Here is a 13,333-nt window from a genome sequence, read left to right as displayed (position 1 = left end):
GTGATAGTAATCGAGCTCGATTTCTATGTATTTTGTCTCATCTTCATCTTCCTGATAATAACGCTGTTTCACTTTAGAAATAGTTCGATAATATATACTTGTAAATTGAAGCGAAATTTAAATACATAAGATAAATATATAAAATAGAGACTGTAGGTAATGTCTACCAAAGGCAACATAAGAAAATTAACGAAATACCTTCTACCAACATCGATGACATAGTACGTCTCACGGGATGTAGTGTTTCATTTTTTCGGTGGAATCAGCCGTCCGAATCGTCAAGATTCGTACGGGTACGTGACAGGACCGGGACGTCGATCGTTCGGGATAATGGATCACTTTGATTGGCAGTCGACACGCTAAAAGCGCGCAAGAAATGTCCGATTGGATCGGACAATGGTCGAGGAGGCGCGGTAAGACATATAATTAGACACGAAGAGTCACGGTAGATCCGTTAATGTCATGAAAACGCGTGGCTGGTCTTTGTTCGAGAGATAACACGTGTGCCACGCTGATCACTAATTAACCATGTAACGATCGTTACGAGCGTTACATCACCGATTCCTCTCTGTTCAATATCCTTTCGTGTAATAAATGTCCTGTTATCGAATGGAATGAATCGTTCACAGGATTCAACAAAAAAGAAGGGGGCGGGGGAGAAAAAAAAAGGAAGAAAGAAGAAATAAAAAGAAAGGCGAGAAAGGGGAAAAAAGTGGTCATGTAAAACGATTCGCGAATAAACCGCCGCGATAAAAATCCGATGGACGATTTACAGAATGAAGCAGCGAAAAATCCGCGATTTTCTCGGCTCTCTCTCGCCGTCCGACGTTTCCACTTTGCCAGCCTCTTCGCGCAATATTTGATCAATAGAGCGACGGCGCGTTTTCTTACTCGCGGAGAAAAACAAGCCAACGTAACCCGCCGAAAGATTGATTGATTCTAGCACGCACAAAAGGGTAAATACATCCTATTTCCATGAGATGGTTCCGTGTTTTTCGTCGCTCGCTCCTCCGGAGACTCGTCGATGTAAAATACATGATGTACCAAACCGACGAGCCGGAAGAAAAAAAAAAGAAAAGAAAATCGAACGACGGAGGATGGAGGGGTTGAGAACGATTGGGAGATCGTGGAAGAGGGTGAAAGGACAGGAGAGGGAGATTTAAAACACTCGACGAGACCGCGAGCGATTCAGCGAAGAATAATTACAACGCCATTCGTCTTTTGCTTTCGCGATAAAAGTCTCGTCGATAACGTATCAATGAAGAAGTCTCGTTTCTATCTTCCTTTCTCCTCGCGAATTTTCCACCGGACGCCTGCTTTAAGTTTCTCGAGTTCAGACGTTCGATCGATACCACGTTCGTTCGTTTGGAATACGAGAAAATAGAGGGTTTATGGGAGAAGGTTAATATGTATATCCAATTTCCTTGCGACAACTATTTGATATTCAACTTCTGGTCGCCGTTTAAAACGCTTGCCATGCTGAAATAGCGCTGGAAACGGTTTAAGACGACGAAACACGGGAACGGAAACGAGTGTAAGGAGGAACTAAAACATTTAGCCACGTTGTATTTCTTCCGCGAAAGAATAATTACGACGGTATTCTTTCTCGTCCTCGAGACAGAGACCTTCATCGACAAGTTACGTTAGGAAGCAAGAGGAAGAGACATTTTATCCTTTCATTCTCGGTCCGACAAATTTATAATTTTTATTTAAAATAAGCAGAGAAGCTTTTCTTCTGGCGAGAAATAGTTTTATCTTTGCGAATATTTATCACCATGTACCATTTTAAAGCAGAAAATTTTGTTTCATATAAAACTTGAATATTTTAATATTCATCTACGCAAGATTTTTAAGATTTAGTAAAACACGAGTCATTAAAAATTAGAAACTTCATAAGCCGCAATCGGATACCGTAATGTTTACATTATTTCAATTAACTTTTAGAGACACTACCAACGATGTCCCATAAGGAATCTAAGAGAAGCACCTCGGAAGATTTAAAAATGTAAAGAGAACTTAAGCCGATTATCGAACACAACCAAACAAACCTTCCTAAAAACCTATTTATTCCTTCTTTTGAATAAAAAAGCTTCCTAAAATGGTCCCGAGCTAAGAACAATTACGCCATCGCCATTACTTTTCTCATTCTCCTTCATCTAAATCGTGCCATAGTTGCCAACGCTCTTCCATCTCTAAAATTAATCGTTCGCCACCCTTCGACGTTCTCATCCCTTGTTGTCATCCCGCTTTTTTTCATGATGAATAACGTCGTCTGGTTAAAAAAGGAAAGTGGCTGGTTCTTGGACCTCGACTACGAGCAACGTTACCAATTTCCCGGCGCATTAACGCCGGATTAACTCGGCCCACGAGCAGATTCATAGTGTTCGTCTTTCCCGCAAGTCACGACGTCGCGACGCGTTTATCGGGCATCGCAAGACGACGACAAAGTCGGGGGACGCGTCTTGTGTACCAGACCACCACAGGGGTCGGGGACCTTTATCGATAAGGCTGATTGATAACGCGGCTACCAGGCGCCCCGTGGATCCAGCTCTCCCTGTTGCCCTCGTGGATTCTAATGAGCGACGTGGAACGGAAGGGCGGACGGCAATCTGATTTCCTCGACAGCGAGGTGGGCGTTTAGGGTGTGTGTTTCCACGGGTGTGAGGATGATTCTTCTTCAGAATTCTTTTCGCTGGTTTCATTATAGAAAATTGATGATCGGAATCCGTGGATATAATAGTAGTGGACAAAAGAATGTTGAAGAGATATTAGTACAAAGAGGTGCCATAATTCTATAAAATGGAATTATACTTGACAAGGGCAATGAATAAATGAAATTGTATTCCAGGATAGATGACTGTTAGCAACATAGTAGAAAATGTTTAGTACAAATACAAAGTGTTCGGTATTAATATTCATGGAGAAGTAATTTTAAATCTTAGTTTGTCCACTACTGCAGAAAGACCAATCTTTTGCGCTCGTGTGTCTACATTCAACCACGAGAACAGTTTTACCGTTTTTATTACTTTTCATTACTTTACATTATTCTGTTACATGGGGGTAGATCGTGTACAGATTCACGAAAATGTTCGAACACTTATCGACATCCTTTTACGAATATATGGCATGTGGTATACGAAGTATTTTGAATTTTCATTGACGCTATTAACGAGACTCGGCCAACATGATTATATCGGTAAAGTTTGTAACAAAATATGCAAGGGACACATTGATCGATATCAGCATGTTTTTAACGAAAAATAAAATTCTAACGTGAAAGATAAGACTCATTTTTATAGGTAAATTTTTCTCGTCTCCGAAATATCTTACATATATTTTCTGATATCCTGTATATTTTAATAAATGTAATAGATATGGGATCGATGACGATTGGAATCATTTACGCGAACGGGATAATGGAAGAAATGTTAATGGTAAATTTGTATATATATCGTGTCTTGAGAATTCGATATCCGATTTAATTATTCTTGATTTTAATGAGAACAGGGGATGGGCGTCGCGTTTTAACGAGCGGATTTATTCGAGAAAGTTAACAGCAGGGATAATTACCGCGCCATTTTCCAGCTGAATTTTCGATTCGCTTATCCGAAACACGGTATCTTGAAAATCCGAGCTCGTCTCAGCCCCAGTGCCGCGTAATGGGAGAGAGCCGAAAGTAGAGTCTTGCGTTTCACCCGTGACGCTTATGTAACGTTTTGATGAGTGGAATAGCTCGCAAAGTTAACAATGAGAATGTTTGTTGCACAACTTCCCAGGGAACTCTCATACTTTGATTTCCCCGTTCAAACATTGTAGCCTAGGAACGTGAACTTTGCTGGTCTCGCGGTTCAAACCCATTTACCAAGATCCAAATTTAATTTTCAATCTCTGCTGCACGCTTCGATGATTGCGTGATTAACACACCGCGGTAGCGAGTATCGCGCTGCTTTTTCTTCGAAATTTCAACTTCTCGTATTCAAAACATGCAGTGGCTCGCGAACGTATTTGAACAAACACTCACCGAAGACTTTTATGTCTGTATTTTACGTATTGCGTGAAGGAATTTGAAATTTTATTAGCACCTTGATGACTGTCATAACTATATTACCAAAATTTGAAGCCAATCATTGACTCGTTTCAAACTTTATCAACACGATCGTGACAGTCGAGTTTCGTAACAGAGCTTGTAAAATCTCAAAATGTTCCATATAAACGATAACGCACATAATTTATTCATAAAACGTATCTGCAAGTGTTCGAATACTTTCCGCGTGTCTTTACGAGCGCGAAATAAACTGCAGTTTCGAAATTGGATATCACTCGAGATTTATTATTTCGATTTATCGCAAATTTTATCCTCGATATCCGGCGAATTCCAATTTCCCGATTTATATTTTACAACGTAAAACAGAAATATTCCAATTATCTCTATGCTCGCGTAAATTCCACTAAAATACGATTTTCAGTCCTGTCCACCCATTTCCGCCCTCTACTCTTAACACAATCTCCTTGTGAATCGACGCAACGAACCCCATACCGAATTCCAAAGACCATCCCATTCCCTTTCTAAAACATCTTGCTGTAAAGCCACGCTGCGGGCGAGCGATTCGCGCGCGAATCAAGCACAGTCGGGGGTGCATTAGCGCGTAGAGCGCGGGCTTCGCAAGGGACGGCTACTGGGAATGATTCCGGAGGCGTGAAATCGCCATGGCAGCACTCGTATCCGAGCGCAAGCGATGCGTGGTGACGCGCGCGCGGAATCCTCGCCGAGGAACGCGCTGCTGCCCCATCGAATTAGAAAGCGAAGGGTAGACGCGCGTGGAAACGCCGCGCCGGCTCCGATCCTCGCGCGCGCGTCAACGACCGCTAACTTCGATCGTTCATTTCGTTTCCAGCCTCCAGTTTCGGCTGCAGTACGGTTTCCCTCTTCGACGACCAATTACGCGGCGTCGACGCTGTTCCTGAAGTCTGCCACTTCCGGTAACATTAAAACGAACGCGCCGCTAATGCCACGTTTCGTTGATGAAACATGGTTGCTGCTTCTTGATTTTTTATTTCTAGATTGGGCAATAGGACGAGGAAGATAGATTACATTGTACGTCATAACGAAATTCTGGTTGTCGTTTATTTCTTAAAACAGAGACATGAAAGTGATTCGAAATATAGCCTCACCCTTCATTCGATATTTAGTTACATTTCCATTGATAATTTCTTTAAGTACTACTTAATGTCTTGAATAAAAAAAACTGAATATCATGAAATTAGATTGCGTAAGTGGCAAAAAATGTTGTAGTATAATGACAGCAGAAGGCATTACCATTAACGTCACGAAGAAACATACCATTAGGAAGTAATCATAGGTTGAATTCTCTCGAGAAGCAAAGTAGTCGAAGAAAAGAATGTGTAACAGTGGTATCGTAGGTGGTTCGTACAAAATTGCTTCTTCTTTTTCAAACTTGTAGCATGATATCGCTCGTTTGCTTCTTTTTGCATGGTATCGGTGGTAAAACTCGAAGAAATTTATTTAAGAATTTTTTACGTTAACGCGCTTTCTGATTGAGATATCAGCGGATGAGGCCAGAGATGTTCGCGATTCCGTACCTCGAGGCAGTAACACCTACTTCCTCTTTGTATCTAAGATAGTCTGCACGTTGCCAAACATATGTTGTTTGTGGTGGTAAATTCTCGCAACCCTTCGGGCACGTCTCGATTCCTCCCTCCCATACTTGGAAATCTACCGAAGTCGGGGAATCGGTTGAAATTCGTCGGCAGTAAATTACTCGTGCGATTGGCGGTCGTCATTTGGAAGGATTCGTCGAGACTGAAGACTCGTTCCAGCGGAACGAAAGGAAACGAGACGAAACGAGACGAGACGAAACGGAAGCCGCGACGATCTACTTCGCAGGTGAATCCGTAGGTGACGTCCCAGGGGGTGTGCGCCGGGTACAAAGGGCGAACCGGTAGCAAAAACTGTGAAGCGCTCTGTAGAATTTTCAATAAGGCGGGGTCGGAAGAAGAAGATTAATGCAACGCCGCCGGGGGACCTTAGGAGACGACAGCGACATGACTGTCAAAAGAACATCCCCAGAGGCGAGGTCCATTCGCTCCTGCGAGTCCGCAATCCCCGTTCTGGGCCACCATCTTCCTCTTCTTTCTCTACTTCCACTTCTGTTTCGTCCCGTTCTCGCCAGACCTGCTCTTTGCCCTTTCCCTCGATGGTTTCTCTCCTTTCCGTCTCTTCCTCGGCCTCTCGTTAACCCCTTCTTCGGATGAAGAGTTTTCCCTTCCCCGATCTTATAAGTTTACTTCCCTTGTTCTTTTCGTGACTCTTCCCAAGTGTTGTTTCGCTTACTCTGCTCTTTGTATGAGGGCGAAAAGTTTGCAAGTAGACGAACTATATGTGTGTTTGTATCCATAGATGTTCAATGGGTTTGTTGTATTTTTCCAGGTGAAAAGGAGCAAAGCAAATTAAGCAGACTTGGAAAGCAGAAGTCTCGAGTCGTCTGGCTCCAGAAGTAGACGTCTGGAAAGTTGTCGTATAGCGGACCACGCACGGACAGGATATGACACTGTACCAGAGACAGATTATCCAACATAAAAGACATAGCTCGGTAATACTCTTGTAACTCATCGTCGTTACGATTTCTCTCCTCTTTACATTTCTTTTTTCCCAATTAGCCCCTGCTTATCTTATTAGTTTATATTCACCAAGCTCACAATATTACCCCTTTTCTATGCCTTCCACGATACCTCTTTTTTTTCAACCCTCGTTCTCTATTAAACTTCCGCTTCTCTTTGACGCGTGACAGAGGTCTCTTCCAAACGACAGATCGTCTAATACGAAGAACGTAGCTTAGAAATCATCGAATAATATTCAGCTTTACAACTTTTCCTTCTTCCTCTTCACATTTCCGCTTGCTAACATCTCCCCAATTAGCCGTTGCTTATCTCAGCAGCTTGCACTCTCCAAGCTCTCAATATTTACCCCTTCGTTCTTCTGCCCTAGCACCTTTTCCTCGAGCCCTCATCCTCCGTTAAACATCCACTCTCCTTTCATCGAGCTATCTCCCTCCTCCTCCGTCCTCTCCTCCAAGAATCTTCTTTCTCTCATCCCCTGTTATCAAGAGTCTACTTCCGTCGACCCGTCTTTAGCCTCTTCCGCTTCTGTTTTATCTTCTCTTTGTCCCAGCGTCTGTCCCAGAAGAAGCGTACACGCGTGTGCAGGTGTAACCGCTTCGAGGCAACGGAGCGAGACGATTCGCCGGAGAGGAAAAAAGTCTTGGCGCGGTCCGGCCCGTTGGAGGCTGTGCCGTGTGCCGGCGGGGTGGTTCAAAGCGATCGCGGCAACTGCCATCCCTAACCTACAGGGGCGAACCTCGTCGGCCCCGAGACAAACCGCAATGCCTGCACGCTGTTCGATCAATCACATGCGTCGACGGATGCACGCGGTCACCGCATGCTGGCCCTCGAATCGAACACACCGCTCGTTCGTTTAACCCCTCGCCTCGTTAGGGCTGAAAGTTTCACGATCGAGGGTGACGATGATCACCGTGTCGCGTGGACGATGAATTTAGCAAGTGTAGAACGACAGAATTTACGCTCTCGGTTGAAAGTTTGCAATTATTATTGTATTTTATAAAAATCAAGCATTTAACCCTTTCGTGTTTAATGGAACGCGCATTAACGGTTAAAAGTTTGAAACAGCTTTGCATGTTTCTAATTGCAGACATTTTCATTAATTTATAATTCGTCTATGGTCATTTCTTTGGTAGATTCTTCGGTGAAAAGTCTTGCAAAGAAATTTCGTTATACGTAATTAATACGAATTTATGATGTAAAGTGGCAAAGGAAAAGGGATTACTTATGAACGAAGGTGTACGTCTCAGTGAACGTTCTCTATGAAATAATGCGCGTCATTTCGGACTGGTTTAGCATATTTGATTACACATTGCTTGACAATCGTGACGATAAAGTGATTGTATTTACTTGGCCACAACGATGGGCATCTCGTTTTTACGCTCGTAATCAGACTGCGGATATTTATGCATTTACGGGAAATTTAAAGGTGGAAAAATGCACAGAACGAACATGCAAAATATTCAAATTAAGGTAATAAATTTTCATTTTCATTTCCATTCTTTAGTCTTGTTCATAAAAATATGAATCTACATAGATATGCACGATCTATGCGTAATTGAACGATTCTATAAACATTTTATGCTAACCACCAAGCATAATTTCAAATTAATAACGAAATTAGAGAATTCATCAGAGGCGTAAATTTTTGGCCAATTAGTTCGCTGTTTTTAAGGAAGCAGTGAAGAAACGATAAATTATTCCCGTGTTTTGCAGCGGTTCGTTCACGGAGCGAAGTAAATTCCTTTATGGAGTTGTTTTTTGAGTCTGACAAAGGGTTAAGTAGACCAACTAATCGATTAACCAGTCGATGGACCTCGGTGATAGTAACTCTGTCGCGAGAAGCGTTCGAGTGAATATTTTAATGCGCACGTAATAAATAGAGCCACGTGGGCCAATCAGGCTTCTCCGAGAAATCTTTCAATAAATTTTTAATCCACTTCCCTGCAAATTTTAAAAAACTTGCTTATCGACTATCGCGCCCCCGTTAATTATTCCATCGATTCCTCCACGACTATTCAATTATTACACGAGAATGTAAAAATCCCAAAAGCATATAAATCCTTATTTAACGTCAAGAAACGCGATAATCACAATACCACCGTTTCGGTGCATTTATTTTTCAATGAATATTAAAAAAAAAAAACCGTTCCAAGCCTAGTTCCCTCTAAAGTCACCCCTTCGACCGTTATCGCTATCGCTAATCAATTAGTCGCTCCGACGGTCTTTGCGCGTGCAAGGAGAAAAAACACGCAAAGGGTGAAGTCTGCCAAGAAAAAAGGAGGAAATAATAAGAAAAGAAAAAAGAAAGCCTGGCTGAGGAGCGGAAGCAGGGGTAGAGTCGATAAAGGGGCTGGCCTCGAAAGTCGAGAGGCAAGACGAAGAGGAAGTTTCTACGACGTTATAAAGATAACTGCGTAAAAACGAACGACCATAATCGAGAAACGAGCGGAGGAGTCGCGTCACATCGAAGACACGCGAGCGTAACCGCGTCAAACCGTATTCGTGTTTGAAATTCCGCGTTAAGCGGCTTCGACTTGAAAACGCGTCCACCCCCGTACGCCAGCGACTTCCGGCTTTCCACTTTGGTGAACGCTTTCGCAACTACACCACGTCACCCGCAGGAATTATGGGACGTGCTCGCCGACCGAACGGAAATATTTTAATATAGCAACGGGGATGCGTTTTAATATACATGGGACTAGCTGTTGGGCGTTTCAGCTATATCGTGAAGCTTCTCCGAGCTCGCTAAAGGGCTGGACAGAAGGGATTTTTATGGGTTCCATCGGAGAAACCAAGCTGAACTTGCTGAATTTATTGCGCCAAACTGGGTTGCAAATGTAGAAAGGGAAATTGAATTGCGTCTGTTAGAAAGCTAAAAGTTAAGTGGTTTATTGTCCGAGGAACTACTGTTTCTATTTGCGGCTTTTGTTGGATACCTTGCACGGCAAGTTCAGCACCACCCACGCGGTGTGCTGTTAAGGGAATACTACGTAGCTCGATAAGGGAAAAATTGAGAGGGGTTGAAGGTTGCGTCGTTTAATCTTAAAATTCCTGCTGGAAATTACCTTCGCTGGGTGACCATAAAGAGCAATTTTGCAGCGAGCGGAAACATGAAAGTGCATTATTGTAGCAGCTTCTCCCGTGGTAAAGGGAACAAGGGTAGCCTTCTTCGCGGTATTACTCAAGACATAATACGAAATACAGATTGTATCATTTATCAGGAATATCTCGAATACCTTCGTCGCTTTCGAAGATATAACGAAACGCCTGCGGGCGAGATAAAAAAATATTATCTGATCTACGTTGCTCAAGGTCGTACGAAGGCTAGGTAAACGACATCGTAAACTCGGTACTATTTCAGAAATGTTAAAAAAAGAACCATTATTATGCGAGTCATAAAGAGGCAACTTTTTAACCCTTCGTGATATCCTAATATTGAAACGTAAAATAAAGATTCGAACTTTCTAGGAATTATATCCCCCCTTTCTTTTTAATAACCACATACTCAATTTCTACGATATTGTATTCTTCAAGAATTGATGCGATTAAATTATCGATAAGCAGTACGCAGGCGTTGAAAGAGAACCAGGAACGAGAGAGAAAGGAAGGTGCGATGCATCTTCTCGAAGAGTTCGTTAAATCATCGTCAAGCGGATGGGTCTTGGAGCGATTAATTCGTGTCTAATTTTTGATCGCGCGCGCACGCTCATTAAATCCGTTCTCCTTTTCAGCACGTCGCGTGTTTTCCAGTAATCGAACGAAACGGCTGGTAATTTACGCGCGGCGCGTCCTGGCCGGACAAGTTATGTTATTTAATCCAATCAGCGTGTCAATTTGCACGTCAGGCTGGTTCGTCGTGAATTTCAAAGCGACCGCCCGAAGGTAGCTGCGGAGGGACTCGGGGAGATTCAACGAGTGCCGCTGTAAATATGTATTAAAAAATAAAAAAGAGAGATAAAACAGATAAAAAAAGACGGAGAGAAAAGATAAAAAAAAAAAAGGAGAGCGAAGGATGGGGCAGAAAAAAATCGCTGAGAGCCCGAAGCGCGAGAACGAATCAGTTTTTCAGCGAAGTATAAATCTCGCCGCGGAAGAAAGGGAAAAAAACGATACTTGAACCCGGGGCGCGTAATTATTTTAATGCGAATTGCGGCCACGGCGTCGCTGAAAATAATTCGCATCGATGATGGAATTATTTACACGCGATTCGCGCTGATGCTTGGTTTTTACGCCGGTTTTATTTCATCGTTTCGTATAATTCGATGGAATTTATAACACGCTCGTTTACCGCGAATCGCGATGATTATTATTATTCCGTGTGACTGGCTGCTTTAGCTGCAGATTTTCTGCCCATTGATTCTTGTCAGTTTATTTTGCAAGTTTATTTTCAGCGACGCAACGAGCGTGAAAGTCTGCGTCGACCGACAGGTTTATTTTGAATGATTTTTACTTTTAACCCTTGCCGGTATTTTTAAATATCGCGCCACCAAGTTGCGCGCCGTGAAAAACGGAAAAAAGGAGAATGATCGATAGCGAAGCAGAGTTCTACCATAGCGACAAGCGCGTTCAAAGTTTCTCTGACGATGACATAGATGGTGCGCGCAGCTCGAATGGATCACCACGTGAATCGTGGATCCTTCCGGAGCGGGAAAACAAAAATTCACGCTTCAGACGTCAATTACGTTACTTTATAATATGACAAAATATATATTATATACCTTCGATTATTAAAATTTGCATTATTAATTCTATTCGGATAACGGCGGCGGACAATAACACTGTCCTTCCTTCTCTGCAGCATAACGAGCCGCGCATTCCTTCAGCAAAATCTTAAACGGGTGCGGAGTAACATTGTCAGAAGCTTCCAACAACTCCTCTGTCAATTTCTGATACTCTTCTTGCCGCTTAATTTCTTCCAAATACATCTTCTTATCTTCTTCAGCTTCTCTACGTTTCGCATCCTCGGCCCGTTTCCATTGTTCTTCCAAATCCTTTCTATAAGACAACATTTTCTCCATCTTTTCTTTTCTTGCATAAGCAGTCAACTTGGCCTCCGATTCTATTTGCTTCTCCAGCATTTCCTTTTCCAATTGACGCGCTTCCATCTCCTTCTTGTCATTCTCACACTTTAGCCTCAGTTGTTCCTCACGACCTCGAAGAACATCCTGTAGAATCTTCATTCTAGCCTCTTTGAATTTCTGTACCGCAAGATTTCGCTTGCAAGCAGTGTCCTGCATTGACTTTTCTATTATTTTATCCACTTCCAAGTTTCTTCTAGCTTCCTCTTTCCGTAAATCTTCCAAATATTCGATGTAAGCGAGTAATTCTCTACGAAGAGCGGCACTGGACTCTTTGATGGCGGACTGCTCTTTCGCTAATTCCTCCGCAGCGATGATTCCTCTCAAGCGGTCCATTTCCGCTTCGTGGCGTGCCTGCTCGGCTAACTTCCGCTTGGCTACCAGAATCTGTTCCTGTAGATCCTTCTTCAGCTCCTCTCTCTTCTGACGTTCTTTCTCGAGCTTCTCAAGCTCTTCTTCGCGAAGTTTCTCTATCAGACGTTGCATATGCTCTCTGTCTTCCATATGTATTTGCTTCTTTTGCTCCTCCAGAGCTAACTTTCCTGCTACTTGGTTCGCCAGGATGGTCATATTCACTTGTTCCGTTAGGCAACGTCTTTTCGCTTCCTCGACCTCTCTCTGTTTCTTCGCTTCCACTTCCTTCAACATCAACTGGTGCCAAAGATTGTCTAATTCTTTATCTGCTTGTCTCTTGGCTTCGTTAGCCGCCATTTGGGCCAAATTTCCCTGTTTTGCATCGATCACTGATTTCTTCGAGCGGCTGTTACGAATTTCTGGACATTGGGCTATATACTGTTGCATTCTCTTCGCAGCTACCACTGCTAAACGTTTCTCTTCCTCTTCTTTGCGGATTTCTTCTATCGAACGACGCATGTCGTCCATCCTCGCGTCGTCGCCGTGCTGAGCCTGGTATATCACCTCGTGAATCAGCCCCATCTCTTCTTTCAACAGTAACTCGCGAAGTTTTTCTCGCCGCGCATTCACGCCGTCCTCGAAAGATGCTAATCCTGGAGAATCATCGGTTCTTGACAGTAATTTTATTGGAGAAAAAGGATTCGTGATGAGTTATAACATTTTTATCAGCGATATTAACGTTTCTGTAGAAGTAGGAAAGAAAGATCTAACGAAGCTTAAATTTTGAACAACCGAGAGAATTCTTTTTCTAATTTTCTCAATGATTTATAGTCTTCTAGATCTAAACTTCCTTCCTTCCTCCCTTCCCTCTAAAAATTTCACCTAATTTTAAAAACACCACATTCCGAATCCTTCTCATCATACACCATGCAACCACAAGCACACCATCGCTAATCCTGCACGCACCTCTTACTTCAATACGCGTCCTGCTGATCAACAACCTAACGTCCCTCACAAGTACCTTGCTGAACTCGCTGCCACACGCTCTTCTTCTTGATTTTGCTGTTCGTTTGGTTCTCGAACTCCAGAATTTTCGTCAAATGTTCATACTCCCTCTCCTTCTGCAGTCGATGTTCCTCGTACGATTCCGGGACCTTCACTGTTTTGCAACCCGATCTTTCGCGCAATCTGTATCCCCAAGGCGCGTTCAGACTACCAATTGCAACCGTGGGATACTTCCTCGGCTTCAGAGGACCGCATTG

General features: G+C 43.0%; 1 protein-coding gene across 1 annotated transcript; it reads right to left on the bottom strand.

Annotated features, from left to right (window-relative positions):
• Positions 1–3,023: 3,023 nt before the first annotated feature.
• LOC117164878 (uncharacterized) lies at positions 3,024–13,065 on the bottom strand. The gene has a single exon (XM_076618915.1). It carries the CDS (start codon positions 12,651–12,653, stop codon positions 11,388–11,390), a length of 1,266 nt encoding a protein of 421 aa, XP_076475030.1. The 5' UTR covers positions 12,654–13,065; the 3' UTR covers positions 3,024–11,387.
• Positions 13,066–13,333: the final 268 nt, after the last annotated feature.

The sequence above is a fragment of the Bombus vancouverensis genome, chromosome 5 (genome assembly GCF_051014615.1).
Source record: "Bombus vancouverensis nearcticus chromosome 5, iyBomVanc1_principal, whole genome shotgun sequence".
Taxonomy (NCBI): domain Eukaryota; kingdom Metazoa; phylum Arthropoda; class Insecta; order Hymenoptera; family Apidae; genus Bombus; species Bombus vancouverensis.
This window is presented reverse-complemented; position numbering and strand designations above follow the sequence as displayed.

Bases quoted from the DNA above. Each gene is read 5' to 3' on its own strand.
- LOC117164878 (XM_076618915.1), bottom strand. From the start codon at position 12,653: ATGGGGCTGATTCACGAGGTGATATACCAGGCTCAGCACGGCGACGAC.